Source organism: Pleurodeles waltl, chromosome 3_1 (assembly GCF_031143425.1).
Source record: "Pleurodeles waltl isolate 20211129_DDA chromosome 3_1, aPleWal1.hap1.20221129, whole genome shotgun sequence".
Taxonomy (NCBI): domain Eukaryota; kingdom Metazoa; phylum Chordata; class Amphibia; order Caudata; family Salamandridae; genus Pleurodeles; species Pleurodeles waltl.
Genome location: NC_090440.1, coordinates 716635785 through 716660964, shown reverse-complemented (window position 1 = coordinate 716660964; position 25180 = coordinate 716635785). Strand labels below are relative to the sequence as shown.

Below are 25180 nucleotides of genomic sequence, written 5' to 3'. Positions count from 1 at the left end.
CTCAGGTTCTGAGCCCAATGGTGTGAGCAGGTCCGTGCATGCTGCCGAAAGTACTCCCAATCTGGGTCTGCCAAGAAGGAGCGAGCCAGGGCCTACACCAGCCGGCCACGCCCTCAGAGGCACAGTGCGTTCTGTACACACAGCGCTCGCAGAGCGTGTGACCAACGCCCTGTGCAGGCCTGTAAGAGCCACAACATGTCAACCAGCCCTGGAAGCGGGAACGAGGAACTGGTGAACACTGTTACCGACCGCGTACCCCATCACGCTACAACACAATGGGCCTTATTAGGACCTAGAGGAGGGGTTTCTTCCATCACAAATGTGACGGATATCCCGTCCGCCGTATTATGATCCCATTATATTCTATGGAGATCGTAATACGGGAGAGGGAATATCCGTCAAACTTGTGATGGAGGAAACCTCTCTGTCAAGGCAGTAATTAGGCCCTATCTGTCTTCTGGATTTACTAACACATCTCTAAATATTTTTTTCTTCATAACTTGTCCCTCTGAAATAATCGATTTAGCATTTACTAAAGAAAAGGGATCGTCCATTCTAATTTATTCAGCTTAAAAGTTACCCCTTGCCGCTCAGCCTCCATACAGCTGGAATCTAGGCGGCTTGCGAAGGACAGTGTATAACCTGGTACACTGCGACAGGTCTGGCAGTCAAATCTTTCTATTCACAGATGTGCCCTGGCACTGGCAGGTCCCACAGCACGGCCCTTCGGCTGAGGCCTTTCTTGAAGCGTAAAATGCTGCAAATTACCAAGGAATGGGTTGTTCTCCAGACCTCCACATCAGTGCAGCATAGGAGTCTTTCAGACCGAATGAGAATGATGACTCGTGCACATCGAACACTTTCCGTGATTAATGACGGTTGTACAATCTGACTGCTATGATGCTCCTATATGTATGTGGAAGTCCACTTTCATTGGTAGTGAGGTATCAAAGGCTTCTAGAGCCCCAGTGCAAGACAGGAAAATGCCCCCCTTTGCCGTGGGTTCGGTAGTACAAATACAGAAGTTGAGACCCTTAGACCTGTGGTCCCTGGTGCTACCGCACCTGCAGCACCATTGCTAGTCGCGCCCCTGTTCATAAGCCTTTGAGGTTGTGCGCCCTCCATGGGGTTTTTTGTGGAGGAATATCTGTCTTTAATGAGCCCTGGCTTGGGGAACCCCGTCCTCCATGGGCAATGGCAATGAAGGGTGGGGCATATGCCCGCCTTTTGCAGAGGATGAATGCGCCTTCGTGGGATCTGGGAGAGTATGGTCAGGCCACTGTGTACCCACGGACAGGATGGGGAAGTTTGTTCCTCATGTGCTGTGGGAGAGAATGGGACAGTTCAGTTCATGGGTTCTGGGTGATAGGGACGTGTACCCTTCATTGGCGCCAGTAGCCAACAGAAAAGTCAGATGCCCTTTCTTATTCGCCAGCTAATTACTGTCTCTGCCCGAAGAGTTATTTACTTTCCATGTTTACCCGTGGCCAGGACTTGAGGGCTCTTATTTTATCTTTATGAATGGCATAATTACAGGGAGTAACTGCTGGTGTTGTCGTCACTCCTTGTGGGTTTGGAGTGGCTCCGGCCCCCACCCCGGTACTAGTTTGTAGTGATACAATTATTTTCTGGTACATTCAGAGCAGTGCTTAGTTTGTATATAAAAAGGTGCCAGTGCTCAAAGCTCTCCTCTTAAACACTGCTGCAATTAAAAGTGCGAGCAAATAATACTGAGGCAGCGTAATCCTGAAGCCACCTTGGGCCTCTTCAATCCATTTACAGCCACTCCCTTCCCCTTCAGCTCGCTGTCAGCTTCCTGCTTTTCCCCTTTCTGACGCTTTTTCGTTTTTCTCTTCCTCCGTCTTTCGCATATGTGCCTTTTGCTCGCTGTAAATGCTTGAGACAGAAAACTAAGCGCTGGCCCTCAGAAATAAGTGCCGGTGCTCCGCATCGGAAACAACAAGCACAAATTAAGCACTGATTCAGAGGCTGACTGGCCTCACTACGGAAAGCCGAGAAAATACGGGACCAGTCGGTACAGGTGTTTTACAGGCCCACCCCTCCACTTTCCTCATTTCACCCATTGATTGAGCCCACCTCTGGTCTGTAGAGCACGTGGGTCAGTCAACTTCACATGAATTGACACTTTGGCCCATATTTATACTTTTTGACGCATACCAGCGCTGGCGATGGTTTGCGTAATTTTTTTTACCGCCGGCTAACGCCATTCCTACGTGCCATGCGGGCGCCTTATTTAAGGAATGACGTTAGCCGGCGCTGCGGACTGGTCAGAGTAAAAAAAAAAATGACTCAAATTAGGCAGCGCCAGCATAGTGGAAAATGGGGGTTGTGCGTCAAAAAAGGGTGCAAGTCAGGTTTGAGGCAAAAATCATGCCTCAAACCGGACTTGCAGCATTTTTTGACGCACAACCCCCATTGAAATGACGCCTGTCTAGCAAAGACAGGAGTCATGCCCCCTTGCCCAATGGCCATGCCCAGGGGACTTCTGTCCCCTGGGCATGGTCATTGGGCACAGTGGCATGTAGGGGGGCCCAAATTAGGCCCCGATGCCACTTTAAAAAAATAAAAAAATACTTACCTCAACTTACCTGTACTTACCTGGGATGGGTCCCCCCATCCATGGGTGTCCTCCAGGGGTGGGCGAGGGTGGCAGGGGGTGTCCCTGGGGGCAGGGAAGGGCTCCTCTGGACTCCTTCCATGGTCAGAGACCATGGAAGTGAGCCCACAGATCCCTTAACGCCTGCCCTAGGTGTTAAAAAACAGCACCCATCAGGCAGGGCGCAGTTTTTTAAGGCCCGCAGCCTCCTGTGCGTCAAAATGACGCAGGAGTATAAATAAGGCGCACAGGCCTTGAGTAATTTTTTGGGCGGGAACACCTACCTTGCATGTCATTAACGCAAGGCAGTTTCCCGCATCCCAAAAATTACTCACATGGAGGAATTTTGACGTCCGCGGGCGTAAAAGTTTAAATATTGTGCACGGTTTGCGCCGAATGTGCGTAAAAAAAATTGACGCACATTGGGCGCAAACAGGGTATAAATATGTCCCAAGTGTAAGCATTGATACTGTATACAATGCAAGTTCTCGAGTGTGAAGAGTGAATGATGGCAGCCACCATTCTCACTGCTACAGGGGATAAATGGTACAACACTGGACCGAGAGCACTGGGCTAGTCTGCACTTCTTCCACGCTTTCTCTTCCAGTCCACATGAGAGTGCTGTGACTGTTTCTGTTGCAACCATATATAACAAAAAAATTGGTCCCTAAGAGGAAGTGTAACCCTTGACTTCCACGGCAGTGGTTTAAATGATTCCCAAAAATCTTTCATCTTGATAAGATTGTTATGTAATATATACATTTTATTCAATGTATAGTTCAATATTGGTGCTAAATCAAGATTCAGTACATACAGGTGTTCCTACAGTGACGAAAAAAGTCTAAGTGATTAAAGTGAAAAATAAAGTGCACCAGTGTTATATACAATATGTACAAAGATGTGGCTAAAAGTTGCAACCATGGCATAAGTGCAAAAGCACACATTCTTACATGTCTGGTATGTGTAAGGTATGCGTAAGAACTGGCAGGCATGTAGCCTGACAGCACAGCAGTCTGTGGGCGTCACTCCTCCCTGAGCCTGCCGCCCCACAGTTTTCAGTCTGCCTGGCTATCTCTAACCTCATGCCTATAATTCTCCCTTTACCAAAATAAATGTAATCGCCTTTCAAGCTCTGCAGACCCAGAAAGTACTTACCTTGTAAAATAAGATGAATACAGGGTTCCACGTTTTTCTCTGAGGCTGCCGCTGTAGTTCAAGGCTACCAGTTGCCAAATATCAAGACTGTTTAGTCTTGATTCCACTTTATGACTCTGCCTCCAGACAGTTACAAACATCGGCACAAATTAAGCACTGCGTGCATGTATACGGTATATGAGCTGTGAGGGAAGGTCTCTGACTGGTCTGAAGATGGAGCCAGTGCATACATGACTCACACCTATTAACCACAGGTTACATCCTTTATGCTGTGATGGGTGGAGCTTGCACCGTCCAGGCCCCTGTCTCTCTGCTGATGTCATGGCCTGAAACAAGGGTGATTCACACGCAGCACCTAACCCTGAAGCATTAGCGGTGCAACCCAGTGGCGTTGGCCTTACTTGGCCACAGCCCACTTATCTTTAAGATCTATTAAAGGAGCTTAGCGAGCCAATAGCGCAGAGCAGCAAGTCCGAAATTATCATTTGTAATTACTGCTCTATGTAGATGGTGTCATTAGAATTGATGGTTCAGTGGAGAGTGCCTTCACTGCCATCCATCCAACCCATCTCACAAAAGTGGGTTTGTTTCCCACAAAACACTTCTGTTCCTAGGGTTGAAAACACAAGTTTAGGAATGGACCTTGTTATCTGTATTTTATTGTTTTGACTGAGACATTAATATTCTTATTCCGAAGTGCGCTGCCTACCCAAGAGCGGGTCACAGGGCATTTAGCCCTGGTCTTGGACGACCATTCCGTCAGTTACTAGGATTGTCTGGGTGGCTGTCACCACACAAACATGCCCTCAGAACTTTGGGGGTCATTATGGCCCTGACGGTTGGTGGAAACGTGGCAGTAGTATCGCCTACTGGCGGTACATACCACCACATTATGACATTGGTGGGTTGGCTGAAGCCAACCTGCCAATGTACCACACCGACAGCCATGGCGGGAGCAGCCGCCGGACTGGAGATAACAATCTCCAACCCGGCGACTGCTACTGTCCCACTGGCGGCATTATGACCCTGCCTACCGCCATAGTTTTTTTGGCATTCATAATGCCACAAAAACCATGGCGGTAGGCCCTACCAGTGATAGGGAATTCCCTCTCTGTCACTGGTAGAATGCCCACCCCCCAAGACTCCCCATACTACCCTCACCTCCCCTCCATCAACTCTCCTGCCCTTCCAATCCCCCCCAAACATGCACACTTGCAGGCACACACCACGCATTCACACACTCACTCACACAGGCATAAACGCATTCATACATGCATGCATCCATTCATTCACGCACACATCCTTACTCACATACAAACTTACATGCAGACACGCATTCACATTTGCATTCATACACGCAGTCTCACATGCACACACACACACACTCAATAAACACTACACACTCATGCGCATGCACGCACACACTCACACATTCATGCACACCCCCCAACACACACACATAACACCCCCCACCCCCCTGTCGGAAACCTGACTTACCTAAATCCAGGGGGTCTTCTGGCAGGGGATGGGATGGGCTGCTGCTACCGCCAGCAGAACACCGCCAGGCTGCATATTTTTCATAATACGGCTGGCGGCAGTTTACTGGCGTGGTGCTGCTGGTGGTAGCATCGCCACCTTAACACCGTCCGCCAGCATTGCTACAGCCGTATTTCCGCCCCTTGTGGCGCAGAACGGCACACAGACCTCTCCATAAACAGCGTGTGTATATCACGGAGTAAAATCTGGAAGTGGGCACTACCGCAGAGCCACACACACGGCTGGTGCTGCTGAATGCAGGCGGTTACCCAGCACCCCCTTGGGGCGTTATGTCTGCTGATGCTATCTTATCTGTGAAGCAATATAGCTCTCGGGCTTGGCTCTGTGCTCTTCTGCCAAACGAGTGGTTGTCTCGGGCGGTTCAGTTGTGCTCTGAGAACAGTTGTCATGGTTCTTTCTGGGTTTGTCAGTCTGGAGTGATTCTCTGCTCTTCGGTGTTCACGAGTGAACGCCCGCTCCACTCCTCCTCCGAGGCTTCCCATCCTTTGCAGGGCGCGGCCCGGACAGGCCTATGCGCCTCTCCCAGGTCGGAGTGTGTGGGAGACACTCCCTCTGGTGTGCACAATGAACTTTGGCTCTTGCCCTTCCAGGGCCAAGCCCCCTCCTGCTGACGTGCAGTGGTACGAGCCTCGCCGCCCCTGCCGTCCACCCTTCCAAGGAAAAGTTTGCACCGCGGCATTCCAATGAGGAGGCGTCATCAGCCCCCCTCCCCCTTTAAACATTCAAACCCCATCGACCCCTGGTACGACGCCGAGCACAAGCTTCCACCTCCTTCCTTTCGGAGGTTCAGACTTGGGAGCAGCGCCCCCTTGCCACGCCCCTACCCTCCCAATCCAAGAAAATGGCAATTGGTCTTTCTTGCAGGTTGGAAGTGCAGCAGTTTTACATTCCGCGTGAAGCTAAAACCCCTGATGTTCCGGGTGTTTTCATATGAGAACCCCAGCCTTAGGCCTGGTGCCTGACTAGCTTTCAATGGTCAGTGTAGATTATTATTAAGCTGGTCCATCACTGTAGCTGAACAACATTCAAGGCGCTGTAGCCTAGAACAGAGCTCTCAGGTACCCAAAGAACTGCTCGCTATATTTCGTATATTCAGTATTATGAAGCTTGTCTTGAAGCATTGGCAGACCTTCCAAGTCTTGCTGGTCTCCGACGTTAAGCAAAAATGGCTGAAAATGTCACCCCCTGTGCATGTGTGTTGGTCTATGGCTACGCAGCACCTTAAAGCCTATGTTTTCTTGAACTGTTAGCTAAAGTGGTGCCTCCCTTCCTGAACCCAGAAGGTTATTTTTTCAATCCATTATCTTTTTAAGGGGTTGAGGCCACGAGCAGAGTTATCAAGTTTGACTTCTCTTGACGCTCAGTGGGCCGGATCCTTGGTACCATTTTGCTCATAGATATGACCTAGCCAGGGAAACTTTCTTGGATGTGGGGAAGCACGAGACAGTGAGCTTTCAATTGTGGATCAGAAATGGCTGGATTATTGATAGGCAGTATGTGGGACCTTGTTTTTCCACATTTTGTGTGGTTGCGTGAACGGCTATCAGACCCAGCTCTAGTGCCAGTTGTTCCTTGAGGAACAGAACCCCAACAACTCCTGCAGAGTTGTTGCCGAATAGGCACATTCATGTTACCGAGATGGCATCCCAACATCCGAATCGCACGACTACCCTATTCAGGAGGTACCTGCCAGCTTTGTCCAGCAGCTTTAAACACACATCTCCAAGAGGAACATGCCCATGTCATACATCTATCCCATTTGTGTCACGCAGCAGGCGTGATGTCACTCACCAGGAATCCTTTAGGTGGTTTACTCATGCTTCTGTTTGGTATCACGCAGGGCCCCCTCCCCTTCTGGTGTACTTCGGATTCTCTTTTAATAGCAAGAGAAAAAATATATATAATTGTGTTGTAATCTGGTTTGTGCTGTTGTTTGTGACATGCCTTATTCTCTGTTGTAAAGAGTTTTGTTTATAAAAGCACACATTGCATCTAAAAGATTTTGATGCATATACTTGTTATTAATAGAAGTCATTTGTAGTCGCAGTAGACCCCTCATCTGAATCTGGAGTTTGTTGTCAGGGTTGAACCCCAGAAGCTTTAGGGTGTCCGAGTTCGGCCCTTTGGGAGAGTCCTCCCCAAATCCAGGAGAAACTGGGTAACCTGGGTATGATGTCCATCTGCCCATTCCAGAGTGCCAGGTGCAGAGATGGTGAAATGCTGCTGCTCCTGTCCAACGTTTGCGTCTCATCAGCCTTTAGTGCATGTGGCAAGGGGCCCATTGCTTCAGTGGAGTAAATACTGAAGGACCATAGAGTGGAACCAGGGTTGCTGCGTGCTCGAATGAGGCACCATGATTTCCGGGAGGCTGGAAGGGCGGGTTGGGGGAGGGGTGGTGTTTTGTTACTGGGGGCCAGTTTTGCAACGGCGCTGCAATGTCGCCCCCCACTAAAAGCAGCAAGTCAACATAGGACGTGTAATAGGACTTTATGGTCCAACACGGCAACCTTTTGAAAGTTCAAACAGCACAAGCTTTAAAGCACAAACTGTCGTTTAAGCCCCAGCCAGCGCTTCACACTTAAACTCAGCTGCTCTTTTTGTGGGGGCTGGTCTGACAAAATTGCCAGGGCTTCTTTGGGTTCGAGTCCGGCCCTGCTAGTGGGTATGGTAATGGAGGAGCGCATTGCTGGCTGGAAACAGGAGAGGATTCCCGGCCCTCCGTGGATAAAAGTGGGCGCAGCATCTAATCAGTGGCAAACAAAGAAGCCTTTCTATGTCTTGGCAAGTTGTTAAACCCATTTACAGAGACTTGGTTTTTAAAGTCACAGGAACGTTTGTACACAGATGTGAATTGGGACTGATGGAGCGTGGCTGCTTCATCCGGTGGGAGGGTTAGACCGCTCTTGGAGCCGCATCCCTTCTCCCTGTCTGCCATGTTCACGGATGTTATAGTTAGCGCGAGATCGAACCACGAGAGGCATGGCCGGTGTGCAGGCCTCACTGTTGAGAACCTGTCTACAGACTACCCCGGCCCCCGGGGACTTACTGACTCGGAAAATGGTAACGTCCTTACCAGCTGAATTGGCAGATGGTGAAGAAGACTCCTGCAGGAAGGAGCCGATGCCATGGGACTTTTATAGCCCCCGCCCTTACCAGCTACGACAACGGCCCCCTGCCCTACTCGTAGCAAGTAAATCACTAGTTCAACTAACTTCTCCCTTGCCACAGGCGACGGGGACACTGTCCCAAGTGAGGCTGGCTGTGTCCAGCACACTTCCGGCTTAATTCATCTTGGCCTGCTGCCAAAATGGATCCTGGGCAGCCCCGAGTGATGAGGGAGCCGTCCCACTGCTTGCTGTCAGAGGCGACAGGAACTTTTTGAAGTGCCTCTGGCATTGTGGCAGGGAAAAAAAAAAAATCCCAAGCATTTGCAATATTACGGGTCTCGCATTACCTCGAGTTAGAGCTATTAACGTCGTAAACTTCTAACCGGACTTTTTGGGGTGCGCGCTGCGAAATAAAGAGAAAAGGTAGTCCAGAAACCATACGGAAAACATGGAGCCTCTTATGTTTCTAGTATTTTACCGGTGCTCTCTAGGAGGGCTAAACACTGAAAAAGGCATGAGGTATGCATGCCTTTCACGAATGAAAACAAGCGGATTTTACAAGGCAAGCCCACGAACCAAGGAAAGTGACTGATGTAACAAGGGCATGGTTAAAATCCCCCTAAAGAGAGATTAGAAGAGGGACGGAGCGCTTTGCGTGCCCCTAAAGAGCTCTATCTGCTATACTAAATAGGCCGTAACAGGCCTGAAGCTTGGTGTGTGTTCCCATTTACAGGAGGTCTCATTTGGTACTTTGGCCCTTATTTAAGAAAAGTGGCGCTGCACCTAGTGCAGTGCCACTTTTAATGCACCCCTTATTGCACCCATAACTCCACCATGTGTGCGCCATATCGGACATACAGCGCACCATGGCCGTAGTTACAAGAACTAGCTTAAACATTTTTGACACTAGTTCGTAGCTTTGCTGTATTAGCATCAAAAATGTTGACGCAAATCCTGCAAAGCCCATTGAGGCCCATTAAAACAATGGCATGCCTCCTTTTAACGCCTGGTCTGAGCAGGCACTAAAAGTGCCAAAATAAATGATGCAAAGAAATATCTTACATTTCTTCGCATCATTTTTTCAGCCCCCCTAATGGGGGAACGCCCCCTGTGCAAACACTATGCCTGGTGCAGGCATAATGTAGCACAAAGGATTACAAAGTGGCGCATTGCATGCATTGCACAAATTTGTAAATTTGCTGCAGTGATTTTAGCCTCCTTGGGCCACAGCGTAAAAAAAATTACGCTAAAGTGGCACAAGGAGGTGCTAGGGGCTCTTAAATCAGCCCCTTCGTCTTTGATTGTTCCTATGGGAGCAAGGCTCAGGCTGATTTGTATGGGTGGTCTCTGTCTGATGTGGCATAGTTGGTGAAACAAGATGGACTGGAATGCATCCTGAATGTTTGGAAGTGGATGAGGCTTTTGCGAACATTCCACTAACCACCCTTGCGTTTTACGAACTGGTCCTTGCGCTTAAGTGGTAGTGGTACATACGTTTTATAGGGAGCACAGACAGTCCAGAGAGTAAGGCTCAAGTGGCAGGCCTTCCCTTGTTTATTAGGAGCTGTGTTGTACACGTCATGGAGTCATGTAATTGTGTCCACACTACACCGCTCATCATGTAACCAGTACTTAAAGTCTCTAGTGTTCCTGGGCTGATTGACGTACAAGTTCTTTGTTTTGGGATATTAGCTTAGTGTTTTGCTGCAGGTGTTGAGATGGCTATTAGCGATGTAGTGATTAGTTTCAGGTTGTTTAGTTCTGCTGCAGGGCATCTTGCTTGGTTAAAGTCCTTAGGCCCGGTGATGCTGTTGGCAGATGTTTTGTCTGGTGGATATTCTGTTGCCCGTCACTGCCTGTGCTATATTTACTCTCTCTATGTGAGATGTTGGTGAGCCCAGGATCTCTGTCAATGTAGAATTAATTTGTACCTGGAGGGGAAAAATGCTAGTTGGCACTTGCAGGCTGTGGGACTAGCCCCTAGTGGGATATTAGAGGTATATTCTGTGTATGCATTATTGTGGGGGCAGCGAGGAGCATGTGGTTTCTGTCCTAGCAGGAGTCTACAGCAGTGCCTACCTACTTCGACACGTTGCCTCCCTTCACATTCCCTCCCTCAGCTCAGGCCCACTCGAGCGGCCTCCCAGTTTGAGCCTCCCTGATTCTGGCAGCTTTCTTCCCTCTGGCTGCCTCCATCCGTCCTTGGCTGCCCCCGCTCTGGCGCCCTCCCTCCCTGTGCACCACTCCTGCCTGCCCCACCCCCCTGCCTGATCAGGCCCTCTGTGCCTCTTCGACAGGCAAATATCAATCTCCTTGCTTGTGCTACAGTGTCTGTCCCTGCTTAACTCGTAGTTTGGCTATAATTGCAGTTTATTCTTCGCGTGAATTCGGAGCCTCTGAGCTGAGGAATGATCGCCATGCAGCGCACTGAGCACACAGCGAGCACTCCCTTCTAAACAGGGGCACTCCCTCCCTTTCATGAACCTCTCAATGTTTATTTTCTCTTCTCGTTAGAAAAGAATGTCTCTTACCACAGTCTGAGGTGGGCGAGGGGAACCCACCCTAAGATCCTGGCTCCGTGGCATGCCTCGCTCCCCGCCTCTGATGCCTCCTACATTTTCTCCCTCAGTCCCACGAGGTGCCGCCCGTCATGGCTAATCCACACTCTGTACTTGCACCCCCCTCTCCTCTCGACACCCAAGGTGTGTGAGCAGCAGGGCCTGTCCTAGGTGCCCTCTGGCCCCCGAACCAACAAAACTAAGAGGTGTATATTCACCTCCCTCCTCTCTCCGCCCCCAAACAGTCCTCTGAAGTGCAGACCCAGCACCCGCTACCAAAGCTGCCAAGTGTCTCCATGCCGCGCCTAACACCTTCAATCAGTCTTAGGTTTTTAGGCAACGTAACATAACATCTTTGGCATGGAAGATTTACTTTTAATATAGGGCGACCAGATTTCGAGTCCCTAAAACCTGGACATTTCGCAAAAATAAAAGAAGGACTACAATTTTGCATCAGCTGAGCGGCACAGAAAGACAGCGCTCATCAACCTAGAATCACAGAAGAGGCACTAAGAAAATAAATAAAATGCAATTTTTTAAAACTCAGCAAGATACAGTTTAATTAAACTTCTTTGTTATAACAACAGTGTTCCAAAGCAACAGCTAACTAGCCCTGCTTTGTAACATGCCTCCCACTCATGGATGTCATTTAGGGGCCGCAAGGGGTTGCAGCTGCAACTCTGGCATGCCCCTTGCAACTCCTGGCACTGACTTTAGGACTCTTGGCCTCAGAGGCGGGAAACTGAGTGCCTGGAAAACAGAGGCAGCTCGTCCTCATGGATGTAGGTGAGAACCCACTTTCCTGGTTCTCTGTCAATTTTTTACTACCCAAATAGCAAATAACATTATTCACTATTTGTGAAATACAAATGGAATACAATGAGCTGGAATATGACCTTATCCAGCATCTAAGTAAAAGTATGTTGTATGCACGCTTGTGTGTTAGTCAAATTAAAGGGCAAATGGTGTGGCAAGTGATGTCACTTCCGCTACCCCTGGCATTTTGGTGAATTGACGCCCGTGCTCCCACTATTTTGAGTGAAGCGTCTCCAAAAACCATGACATGAGCTAAATTTGCCTAAGTCTGCTGGGACAGCTAGTGAAAAACCGGTACAGACCTGGCAAATCTGGGACGACTATTTTAACATAGTAAATATGACATCAAATTCAGGAAGCAAAGTGCTGCTGCAACAAATCCCAGATGCCTGAAACTGCCACACATGGTATGCGGCCATCCTGTAAGCATGCCACCCCTACCTCTCCATCGGCCTTCTGGGGTGGGTACTACCTGCACAATATCTCTTCTACGTGCCTGTCCCCTCCCTCTCTACTGGCCCGGCGAGGAGTGGTCTCAGCTGCGTTCGGCTCTTACACAGCTCTGGAAGGAGTAGGCCACCTAGATGTCCCTGCTTCTCGTCTACCCCAGGACAAGCACGTGCAGGGCCCACCTACGTCCCTCCTCTCTGGCTACTCCGGCTGTGGAAAGTGAATGCTGCACTTGCCCCACCTGCTACCATCTTTGATTCTGGGCCTGAGCCAGACTTGGCAGTTCTTTTTTCAAATCTTCAGTCAGAGAACAATAGTTCTGTGTGAGCTGGAACTTCCTTGTTTTAACGGAGTCAGGGAAGAACAAGGTTTTACTCAAAACTTCTGAGTGTATAATATGTAGTTACATTTCTGAGTAGTGTTTAGGTGTTAGTAAATGGTTGTTTAATTCGACATTAGAGTTTTGTATGGTGGAGTTATTTTCAGTGGCGGCTGCCACTAAAGAGCGGTGGCCGGGCAATGGGGAATAACAAGAAAATAGTAAAATAAAAAATAAAAAAACACTTACCTGCTCTGTATGGAGATGAGTTTGTCACACACAGGCTCCCAGACTCCCCTCAGCCAATCATGACGCTGCTGTTGCCAGCATGTCAGGAGCATCCTGATTAGTGTGAGTGGCCTGCTTCTGCGCTCACACAGGGAGTGGGACCCTGTGCACTTTCTCGAGAAATACAAAGTGCGCACGTCTGTTTGGCTGGCCAAACAGATATGCACACTTATGGTGCACTCACCACTCTGCTCCCGCCCTGCCCCAACCTAGCTCAGCTAAAAATGAAATGGTAATAATGCTCCTTTATTATCATTTTAATTTTCCTTCTGTTGCATGCAGTGGGGCGACAATCCTCCGTCTTAGCAAAGGAGCCACTTCTTGTTATTTTTGCACATTTTGTAGTTGTGAAAAGCTACATTCCACCGGGGGCTTCAAGGCTCAGCGTATCGAGTTTGCTAAAATGATTTGTTAAATAAAGACCTATTTAGCTCCATTTTAGGGAGCCCAGTTGCACATCTCCAAAGCCAAAGTTAAAATATTAAGTTGGGTTCTGAGACATAATTACACCACAAATCCATCCATGTTGCATTCTTTCACAGAGAAGGCTGTTTTGTGGTGTGTAGGAAGCTGGCTTGGTGTGTGGTGAGCACCTATTGTGTTATCACCTTTAACCCAAGTCCAGGTATCCCCTATTAGTGAGGTGCAGGCAGTGTATAGAAAGACAGGGCTCCCTAGAGGTAGCTATGGATGAGCAGGCAAGACCTATCCAGGAGACATGCCAAGCAATACCACTACAGCCACACAGCACTTACAAACATGAAAGAGCCACACAGTGCTACAAAATAAAGGTACTTTATTAGGGTAACACAAATACTAGAATACTGAATAGGCAGTCCCCCAACTAGAGGTAAGCAAACACACTATTATATACACACTAGCAATCAGTAAATAGCATAGAAAGCAATAAGCATTGGTAAAAGAAATAGCAAATAGTGAGGGTCCTAGGAGAGGGCCTAACCATATACTAAAAATGTGGAATATGAAAGGCAGTCCCCCACCCAAGGAAGGGGAATCAGTAGAAGGGAGCAGCACAAGCTAGGATCCCCAAGAGGTGAGTATCAGAGTAACCCCAAGCGACCAGGAGAGCAGAGGTAATTACCTGGTTTTCCCCAAAACCAACAGGAGGATTTTGGAAAAGGATTATGCAAGACCCAACCAAGACTGGAGGAACCCAAGGGTGGATCCTGACAGAAGAGGACCTGCAAAGGAAAGGGACTAAGTCCAGTTTGTGTTGGAGTGTCCGGTGGTGGCCGGAGGCACTACCCACCCTTCTGTGGATTCAGGACCACGGCGACGGTGGGCGAAGAAGGAGAGCAGTGCAGCACAGGAGCTGAAGTGAAGTCCCAGAAGTGACAAAAGTGATGTCTCAAGTCGACAGTTGAGATGCAGTCAGTCAGTAGTGCTGGAAAACTACCAACAAGCCTTGGCAAATGCCAGAGGTGGAGAAGTAGGTTTGCAAGGCTGAAGAGAACCTGCAAGGTCCAGGGTTACTCGACCTAAGGAGGGGAGTCCGGGGTGACCCTCAGGAGCTTGGGGAGTCACAAGAAGAGGAGGTAGGCCCCACAGGCAGCTCACTGGCAGTAGGCACAGAAGTCACAGTGAGGCCCACGCAGCACCCCTGGAGGAATGTCCCACGTCACTGGAGCAGCAAACATGAGATTGTGCTTTGCAGGAAAAAGTGCTGGGAGCCAGGGCTACATGGGGCCTGATGATCCCTTGGAGGAGGAGCAAACCAGCCTTGGTAGCTGCAAGAGGCTCTGTGCACAGCGGTACTGTCAGGCAAGGAGAGGCAAGGGTTTAACCATCTCCCAAGTTGAACAGCTGGTGGAGAGGATTAGGGGACCACTCCAGACCACCACCTCTGATGCAGGATCCATGCAGTTCCAGAGGAGAAAGAATCCAGACAGCCGGTCGTCTTTGCAGTTGTGCCTGCGGATGCAGGGGAATGACTCTTTCACTCCAAGGGAGATTCCTTCTTATTTTTTGTGTAGACTGAAGACCCTTACCCTTAGAGGATGCACAGCCTGGGCAATGTTGCAGTTGCTGGAAGAAGCTGGAGAAACAATGTTGCAGAGCAGAGTTGTTGCTGTATTTGCAGATTGTTGGTTCCTGGAGGGTCCAGTTACAGACCCAGAGGACAGAAGATGAAGTAAACAATGCAGAGGAGTCCTGCTGGAATCTTGCACGTAGAATAGCCCAGGAAGGGGGATTGTTCACCTAGCAGGGTGACCACCTATCGGAAGGGGGCTGTAACGTCACCTACCTTACCTTGCCATTCAGATGCTCCCAGGGGCCTCTGCCCACTTTGAATTTCAGACGGCAGACCATCTGGAGGAGCTCTAGGCACCACCCCTAGGCTGGTGATGCACAGGGGAGTGGTCACTCTCCTTTCCTTTGTCCAGTTTTGTACCAGATCAGGAACCTGGGGTCCCCTGACTCGTGCCAACTTGTTTATGGAAGGAGGGCACCAAATGTGCCCTTCGGAGCATACTGGTGGTTTGGGGAGGCTACCCCTTCCACGTCATGTGACACCTATTTCCAAGGAAGAGGGTGTTACCTCCCTCTCCCACAGGAAATCCTTTGTTCTGCCTTCCTCTGCTAGAGCTGGTCAAGCAGCAGGAGGGCAGAAGCCTGTCTGAGGGGTGGTAGCTGCGTGGGCTGCCTGGAAAACCCCAGAAAACTGGTAGGAGCAATGCTGAGGGTCTGCTAAGGAGCCCCCTTAGTGCATGGATTCATACAACCAATACTGGCAACAGTATTTAGGTATGATTCTAACATGTTGGATACCAAACATGCCGAGGTACTCAGTTACTATTAGGTACCTGTGTCCTGTACACAGGTAAAATGGCTTCCCCACAATACGAATTCCAGTGTAATGGAGCTGGAGTTCGTAGGGGCACCTCTGCTCATGCAGTGGTGCCCTCACACACAGGTAAATGCACCCTAGCCTGGGGTCTAGGAGGGCCTACCATATGGGTGACTTACAGTGACCTGCTGTAGTGACTTATAGTGAAAGGGGTGCATGCACATTTTCATGCAAGCCGCAATGGCAGGCCTGCAGACACATTTTGCATGGGCTCCCATGGGTGGCACAAGACATACTACAGTCCATGGGGAACCCCTGATGCCCCAATGCCCTAAGAAAGGACAGGGTGAAATCTTTAAAATGAAGCTGCTGGGATTCGCAAAGGAAGTGGCGGTTGTGTTTCAGTTCATTTTATAATGCAACTGCTAAAAAATGGGCATTTCAATTAACAAGACGTGTCACAATGGGGATGGAATGCTTGAATGTGGAGCTTGCCCGTGTCACAATTGCCATATTGGTAGAGACTGTGAATGCTGAATTGATGACGTGAATAGTGAGAATATGGCTACTTTATGTAGGCATTTGTAGTAATAGCGGGGGATGCATTTGTGGTGAGGTGTATGAAAAAAGAGGGACACTGCAAACGGAATATATTCTGGAAAGCTTTTTGGATGTGACAACTTTAATAGTCTAGATCACAAGGCTTGGTCTGAGAAGGCAAGGAAATTTGCAACGGTCGAGTATGTGAGGGCTTCCCGAACCCCAATGGCAATGCCTACGATTGCTCCAGGGATACAACCAGTTCCATCATAACAAATGGCCAATTATGGAATGGCCGTTGTACCTCTGCATGTGGGTGGTGTAAACAGAGGGATCCGAAACTCCAAGGAATTCCCTGCGAGTCATGTGGGATGTGTTTTGGTGTTTGTGCAGAACACTAGGAATATGTGTAGTGTAGAGCTTTTAATAAAGGAGAAAACTCTGCCACTCGGGGTTGGCATTCAGTACATACCTGGCAGACCAAATGCAGTACTATGGGCTGGCTGATGCTGAGTGGGTCATGCACATTAATTGAATTTTTCGCTGTGGACACCTCTCACCCTTCCTTGTTGCTGTGTATTGTGTGTCCTCGCTTGAAAGTTTGGGGAGTAATGTGAAGTCAGCCATGTGGGGCTCTACATATGTCATAGGAACTTATTCCTTGTTTTTTTTTCTTTCCAGCTTCTTTCACAATGGCAACTATCCACGAAATTCTGGGGAAGCTCTCCCTTTTAGGAAATGTAAGTAGTACAAATGGAACCCTGTGTTGGCATTGCATCGCAGGTTTATCAGAGGGTGACCCAGAGGCACTTGTGTACCAGAAACTGTCATGTCCTAGAGGTGGGGCACTGAACGATACCGAAGGTTCCAGCTAGTTGCCCAGATCTTTCTAGAAGCAGCCTATGTGATCCCTTAGATGTGTGGTTTGCATGTAGCATGTTGGAAGTGCTGGTGTCAAAAATGTGAGATGTGTCCCCTTCACTGGCATATCCGTGTTCTCTGTGGTAAAGCAAGCGCTTCAAGGGCCTTCATGTGCTCCATGAAATGGAAACCCACTCCCTAGTAGAGTAGTAAAATATAGCCATAATTAAATGTAGTGACCCCCGTGGCCTAGTCCCTCGTGCCACTGCATCTGCTGCACAATCAACAGGTACGCTGCTGCATGTCCCAGTGACTGAGGAACTGAATTATGTGGCATAATGCAGCACGATATGTTGCAATATTATTTAGCTAGTTAGTTTAAGACACACATTAATGCTGTCTGCTTACAAGTGTCACTTCATTAGTACCAGTTTAACACCCGAATACAGCAAAGGGCCTGGCACTTTGAGAAAGCACGTGACACTTTTTATGGAGCAACTTTGATACGCTTGAGTTAGATACAAATGTTTTGGTCAAGTTTGCAAGTTATGCTTTAGATACGGGGCAAGAATGAAAAATCCATAATTGCGGGAAAATATAGGAGTGGGAGGGTTGCATAATTCCATAGGTCCTGTCTAGAAGTACTCACAGAAGCTTTCATGGAGGCTAAAAGATATGGTCGATATATTTTGACAATGGGCCGCAACTGAAAGTTTCAATATTTGAAAAAAACGGCAGAAATCAACCATTGCAAGGACTCAATTATCGTGAAGGAAAATACAAGCGAGGAAGCTACTTGAAGGGAAGCTGCGGCCATTTATTTTAAATGTTGACATTACTCACACAACTAACTCCATTTTCTTACATGTGGCTTCAGTCATCGTCCAGTCCTCGTGACACCAACCCAAAAACGTATACAGTCAATGCATTTCGATTGACCGCCTTCAGTTATTGATTGTCTGCCCTCTAGCCTTTTTGTTTAAGAAAGTTTCATTCACATTTTCGATCAGTCTAGAGGAGTACCTTTTAATCTCAAAGAGCTTCCCATGGCAGAGCAGGGACACGGAGCATCGTCCATGCTGTGCAGTGGAGGGTCATTTATACTTCTATAAGTGTTTTATCACTGTAGTGGTTGCTGCACCAAGTAAGCTGTAACTGTATGTGTTTATGCTCCTGTATGTTATATGTGCTCTGAAAAGTTTTTCACATTCTTGCTGGGTGTCACCAAGAGTAAATTTGCGCATACTGGTGATTTTGTATCTAAAAATGATTTTTCCAAACTCATCTTGATGTTGCTACCTGGATGATGTTGATAACCCCCAAATTGGCCATGAAGCTCAATAGTGTAGTTTAACATTAATAGAACATGAATGGGAGAAGTTCTGTATTATGATGTACTAGTATGAAATTAAGCTAATATAAAATGGATATTATTTCCCTCTTCTCCACTTCAAAAAAGTGAAGCATTGTATCTTACGATTAATTTTAAAAGTGCACATGGGAAATGAAACATAGCTGCCACTCTTAGACTTTGGAAGCTCAGAAAAGTGCTGCAGGGAATAAAATCGACAGGGTCAGTAGAATTGTGTTGGAATGGTGGACCAAATTATGTGTCAGGATTAACTGATTTTTGCAGCAAGAAAATGAAATGGAAATTATGTGGCATTATGCAGCATATATTGTGGCACTATTATCTCCTTATTTCGTTACTTTTGAGATATTGGTACAAATTTGATCACAATGCTATGTAATAATTATATATTATAAATATTTGTATGTGTTTGTATTCAAACATAACCTTTGCCAATCGGTTGCTTCCATCAGTAACACATTCATTAGAGATTGATAGATAACAATAAATAGCCTCTAACTCAGAAACATGTATTTTTATATTTGGGACAAAAAGGGAAAAGGAAGAGACACAAAAACAGATGCTAAACATTTTTAACTAATCACAACCTTAGCTCCCTTCCCATGTTCCCTCCCTGAGGAGGATCCCTGCACCTTTGCCAATGCGTTGCATAACAGGAGCTCTGTCTTGTAAGAGGCATCACACTTCCTCAATCAGCCCACATCCTTTGCAGATAAGTTCTCCAAGCTTCTCCAAAAAGTCTTAGTCGAGTCCATCTGTAAGAACAAATACTTTTTCCCATCAAAGTCTACCATTTATCTCCCTGGAAAAACACCAATGCTGTAATGTACTTCTCCATCAAGCGGTGCTTCATTTCTATGAGTGCCTTTGTTTCTTGCCAATGTCTCTTGACTGAGATCGGGAAAGAAAAGGAGTGTGACCTCTCCCATCATCATCTCTCCTTTCTTGACTACAGCTCTTAATATACTTTCTCTTCAGTTTGCAGAATTTAGGGTGAACATCACTGTGTTTTTTTTCCAGTTTTGCCTCCACATTGCCTCAGTGGTAGGCTGAAATTCTTCCCCACCTCAGTTCGTATTGCCCTAACTTTCGTATTCAGTGTTCCTCACAGCACTAAGCGTAATTCCATTAACAGTGCATCGACTGAGATCAATGCTGAAGTTTCCAGCAATCTCATTTGGATTGGCGTCCTAAATTGGCTTCGAACATTGTCCTGCACGACCCTCTTTCTGAACGCTTCCAACTCTTCTACTGCATTTCATGAGCTCTGCATCTGGCCGTCTAATATTTGATGTATTCCTTTCAGTGTATACCTTCCTGTCTCTGTACCCACCACTCTGTTAATCAGTCCCCCAAGATTGTCCTCCACTGCTTTTGCTGCACATCCAATGCTGGTTGCTTTTGCAACTATTTTGGAGCACAGTGCACAATGGACTGTAACAGGGTTTCCTCACCTGTTGTTAACTCCTGTTCATTTTCACACCAGTGGCGGCACCTCCGTTTGGGCGGAGGAGCGTTGCCCCCTGCCAGCAGCGGCAGCTGCAAATCCTTTTAAAGAAAATGATAATAAACTGTGTTTATTATCATTTTCTTTAAAAGAGGCGGGGCCACGGGAGTGACATACACTGAGGGAGAGTGCTCAGCACTCCCCCTTCACAGCGCATGTGTGTTTGGCTGGCTGTCTCGGGCCGGCCAAACACACATGCCCTGTAGGCTCTCTCCAGCCCCAGCAACTGGGCTCCAGTCTGCCTTGGAGCACCCTGGCTGGGTTCTCCCAGCCGATCCTGATGCTGCTCTGAGCAGCGTCAGGATTGGCGCAGAGCAGGTTGGGAGCCTGTGCCTGCAGAGGCAGAGGAGCGTCGAGGGACAGAGGCATGGCGGAGGAGGTGTTTTTTTATTATTTATTAATGTTTATTCCCTCCCATCTAACCCCCTCCCACACCCCACCGCCCCGCCCCTTCCGCGGCCCTCGAGCCACTACTGCTTCACACTCTACACTCTCACCCCATGAGCCACTACTGGGGTTGTTGTCTCCTCTTGGACATGGTCCCTGATAGTTGAAGAATTCTCTTTATTAAGGAAGAATTAAGGAAGAAGCAGACCCATCAGTACCATCTTTATCCAAATGGCTCAGAGTGACTGGACCCTTCTGCTTTGTCAGCTAACTGCCCTCTGATGCAGGGGTAGCCAACAGGTCTTATTCCCCACATGACTTCTGGCAGAGACCACCATGTACCTCCTCTGGCTCAGTCTTTCATCTACTGCTGTCCCAGAAGGTCTGCTAGATATGCCTGAGTACCACATGATCTCTTTCTTAGGGCTCTACTTAGGACTGGTGTCTCTGTTGGCCTGTGCCTCCTCAAGGGGGTTACAACCTTGTTGTCTGCCAGCCTTTTCATGGCGGTAACACCACAATGAAAAGGCTGGCAAGGAACAGGTGCAGCCCCCCCCCCCCGGCCAGCACTGTAGCAACGTTTAACATTGCAGACAGTGAACATTGTGAGGATGCTTTTGCACCCTGCAGGCAACAGCATTTCTGCCAACTCAATTACGAGCCGGAGACAAATATCCTGTATCTCACAAGGCCAGCGGGTGGAAACTTAGGTTTCTGCCCGCCGACCTAGCGGAAAACCCATAATAGCTCCGGTGGTGAGGTCACCATGTAGGCGCCAGCCACGCTGTCAGGAGTTTGGTGGACAGTTTCCCATCCACCAAACTTGTAATGAGCCCCTTCATTTTAGGATTATATTAAAGAAAGATTCCATTGACAGATTGTTAAATCCACGATTATATGCTCACATACATTCAACATGCTTGGGAAAATCCTCGGCAAAGAGAATAAATTAGGTGCAGTAGCACATTATATATATACAAATGGAAAGAAGATAGTGTATTCACATGGATAAACAGGCAATGTTTTACACAAATCTTAAGTCCACTTGTTTGTGCGTCAATGTTAACTCTGTGTGATAACTCTGTTGGCCATCATAAGGACAGGGGAAATGAGTGAGGGCATTCTGCTCTTTCACAAGGAGCACCTTCACACCTGAAGTAGTTCACTTCCATGCCAGGAAGCACTATGGCAAAAACATTTTTGCTTTTAGAGATTTTTTTTTCTAGCTCGACAAGGGCCTGGCTGCTTCGCCAGCAATGACGTTTTGCAAAAGCATAAAAAAAGCAAGCATTGACACAGCCAAAAGGCTGATTGCCACGCCAGACTTTTTGGCTTTGCCAATGCTTGTTCTTTGATGCTGTTTCTTGTATATATATTTTTAAAAGTCCCTCTCCAAGATTGGTGTACACCATTATAAAATGCTGAATTAAAGGTTAAGAAAAGAGAAAAAGGCCACAGTCATGATGTATATGTGAGGTGCGTGGCGATGCATGTACAACACCACAGCATTCCAACAACCTGCAAAAGCTTGTTTTTGATTTTTCCAATGCTGCTACTCGTCAACAAAACGAGATTGTCTTCTTTTTGCAGACAAAAGGCTTTGCCAGCGCTTGTTAAGAACTGGTGGTGCTTAGGCCCGACAGGACCCAGCCCACTTAAAGGCCTATTTTTCATAACAATTCAGAGGCCTTTTTGGGGACATAAACATGGCCACCATCACAAGATGACTCCTTGCAAGTAAACAAGGATCTTGATATGGGAAGGCTGAGCTCAAAGCAGTAGTGGAGCAGAAGGCTTCCCTGCACTGCTTAAATGCACTGCAGAGCAACTGGTGTAAGACTCTTGCAGTCTGGTCAGCTGATTTGACAGTGAAAGTGGGCTGAGTACAATGGAGCGGTGATTTATATGGATTGATTGCCAGATGATATTTTGAGTCCCCTAGTTTACCTAATCAAAATCCTGTTTTATGAATGCTTGTAGAGTAGTGGATCGCCTTGTGAAATGCAACATTTTCCTACCAGTGCCATCATGTATGACCTTTCAAAGGAGCCTCTACATTAGGAAAGTATATATAGAATGTAATTCTAGTTACAAAATCCTGTTGGGGGGTTGCTTTCTGGAAATAGCACTGTCGTTGAGCAATTGCCAGGCACACTCACAGTGCCTAAGAAGGGACATTCTTAAACATTCAGTTGAGAGAACCTCATGAGCTAACGATGGGCATGCTTTGGGGTGCCGTGGCACACAGACGAGCTGTAGCTGTTGCTAACATTGAAGCCATGTTTTTGCCTAACAGGAAGAGGTTTGTCAGACAGCATATGGATCCCTCAAGGCGTCAACCAACTTTGATGCAGAAAAGGATGCAGCTGCCCTTGAAGCAGCCATCAAGACCAAAGGTAAGAAGGGGGCCTTGGGAATGCTGCTGGATGAGTGCTACACTTACTGATCACGGCTGTGCTGAAGTTCACCTCACCCTGACTCCTTGAGTATCTAGAGAATGGGATTGGGTATGTAAACTCAATAGGTATTAGATAAGGACCAGAACAAGATTTCCATAGATTACACTCTGCTAGTAAACACTGAAATTCTATTAATGCTGTTTGGCCTTATCACAGCCATCCTTTCCCTGTGTCAGTACAGGCACCAAACGGAGCATCACAACTTAATAACAAAACACTAATTACATATGAGACACATTATTCTAAACAAAAGACCAGCCTCCAATAGAAGGTCAAGAATATCAATTCTTTGATGTCTACAGGTGCTGCTGGTGGTTCTGTTGCCCCGAGTAAAGGTGATAGTAGGTTCGCAAGACATGAATAACTTGGTATGCTGTGGGCCTGTGTGACGTGGGGTCACTGGGTATAGTCGACTTTGGGTACACAGTACATGGTTGTGGCCACAGTGCTGGGGGCCCGGGTGATCTGGGCACACTCTACATTGATGACGTGGGTCGACTAGGTATCCATAACATATTAATGCGCCCGCGCAGCATGCTTTCCTGTGCTACTGCAGGAGTTTGGATATGATGTCAAGAAAGTCCTTTTTAATGCCACAGTCCTGTAATCTTACTGATCCTGGGATTAACTGCATGGTTTACATCTCCCACTGCAACTGGGCTTGCTTGGTGTTGTTGTAGTTGTCCTTCATTCACCTTCTAAGATCTAGAAACTTCTTCCAGGTACACCCCTGATTTAATCCATATCTCTCTTTTCACACTGATGACCAAGAGTCTGAGGACCTTGCAAGCACATCCCTTTAGAAGCACTTTATCCATACCACCCCACACAGCTGCAGGGACTTTGTTGCTTCTTGTAGCATGAATGTCACATTCTTGACTGGTTGCACTTTTGGTGTTTGACTAACCAGGCTTTACCCAGAAGCCACCCTGAACCCACTTCAAACAGGGTAGCCTGTCACTGTCGATACTTCCATACCTTTAAACTCGAGGACGGCCGGTTTCATAGCTATCTGCCTGTATGCTTTTACCCACCTGTGTCATGCTGAAAAATGGGGCTTAGAGAACCATATATGAAAAGGCGTTATTAGCACCCAAATCTCAATGCAGGAGACCTCCTTTTACAAGTAGAACACATCGTGTATTTGCATGGGCAGTCAGATACAGGCACGGGTGCCTGACTCAGGAGATGCGTTGTGAAGTCTGTCTGAGGCATGGAAGGCGAACGATTGACTAAAGCACCCGAGGACAGATCCCAAACCATGGGTGGATTATGTATCACTCATTACTCCTATTGCAGTGAGTTGTGGGTGGTCAGTTGTCACTGTCCTAGTCAATTGAGTTGTCGGGCCACTGATGCTCAATGTTCTACAGTTATGAGAACCACAAATGCCTGCTAGCTTTGAAGGTAACCTTACGAATCATTGTGATTTATTTATGTGTTGATTATTCATGGCTCATTGAAGGTCCAGTAAAATAAGTTGCTCATGACCACCAACGCTACAATCATGTGATTTACTTGAGATTTGCCCTGGTCAAATTTGAGACAAATGGTTGAACACTGGTGCCAGTAGGACCACTACAGGACAAGTTGAGACGTAAGCTATTGTCTGTCTCGGAGCCACAGCAGCTTACCCGGATTCCAACTTCTTTCCTTCTGCTGGAAGAATGTTGGTGTGCACCAAGCCTGTTAAAGATATTTAAGCCATTTTTCCAGATAGATTTACAAAACCTGTTATTCCAGGCACCCAAGTTCTGAAGAGTGTTGTTTAAGTTTCTCGCTGCAAAGCAGGAGCCTGTACACCATTTTGTGCACAAAACCATCTTCCAGTTTTCATTTACTGCTCTAACCTAGGGCATGTTTCTATTACATGGTTTCCTTACATGATTCAAAAGAAACAAGCATTTGCAATGCAGTAGGTCTCAGGTTTTTTGAGTTAGAGCTATTGGTGTTGTAAATGAATAAGTGGACTTTTTTTAACATATATATCGGTCAACTCTGCTGCACACTGAGGTCCTTTTTGCCATAAAAATCTAGTGGCCCTGTATATACCTAAAGCATTTCTATTTACCTTCTTCCTTTATCTGCAGTTGAAATTGAAAATGTTGCAATTTTTTTAATTGTTTTATATTACTATTTTGGTGTCTCTCACTATATACATACAGGGAGTGCAGAATTATTAGGCAAGTTGTATTTTTGAGGATTAATTTTATTATTGAACAACAACCATGTTCTCAATGAACCCAAAAAACTAATTAATATCAAAGCTGAATATTTTTGGAAGTAGTTTTTAGTTTGTTTTTAGTTTTAGCTATGTTAGGGGGATATCTGTGTGTGCAGGTGACTATTACTGTGCATAATTATTAGGCAACTTAACA

General features: G+C 47.2%; 1 protein-coding gene across 1 annotated transcript in view; it reads left to right on the top strand.

The window, feature by feature from the left end:
• The window catches only part of ANXA2 (annexin A2), a 103367-nt gene that overhangs the window by 7085 nt on the left and 71102 nt on the right, over nucleotides 1–25180 (top strand). The window contains exons 2-3 of the mRNA XM_069223464.1: nucleotides 16898–16956; nucleotides 22640–22739. Of these exons, the coding sequence (XP_069079565.1) occupies nucleotides 16909–16956; nucleotides 22640–22739 (148 nt within the window). The 5' untranslated portion in view covers nucleotides 16898–16908. The remainder of the gene's footprint in view (nucleotides 1–16897; nucleotides 16957–22639; nucleotides 22740–25180) is intronic.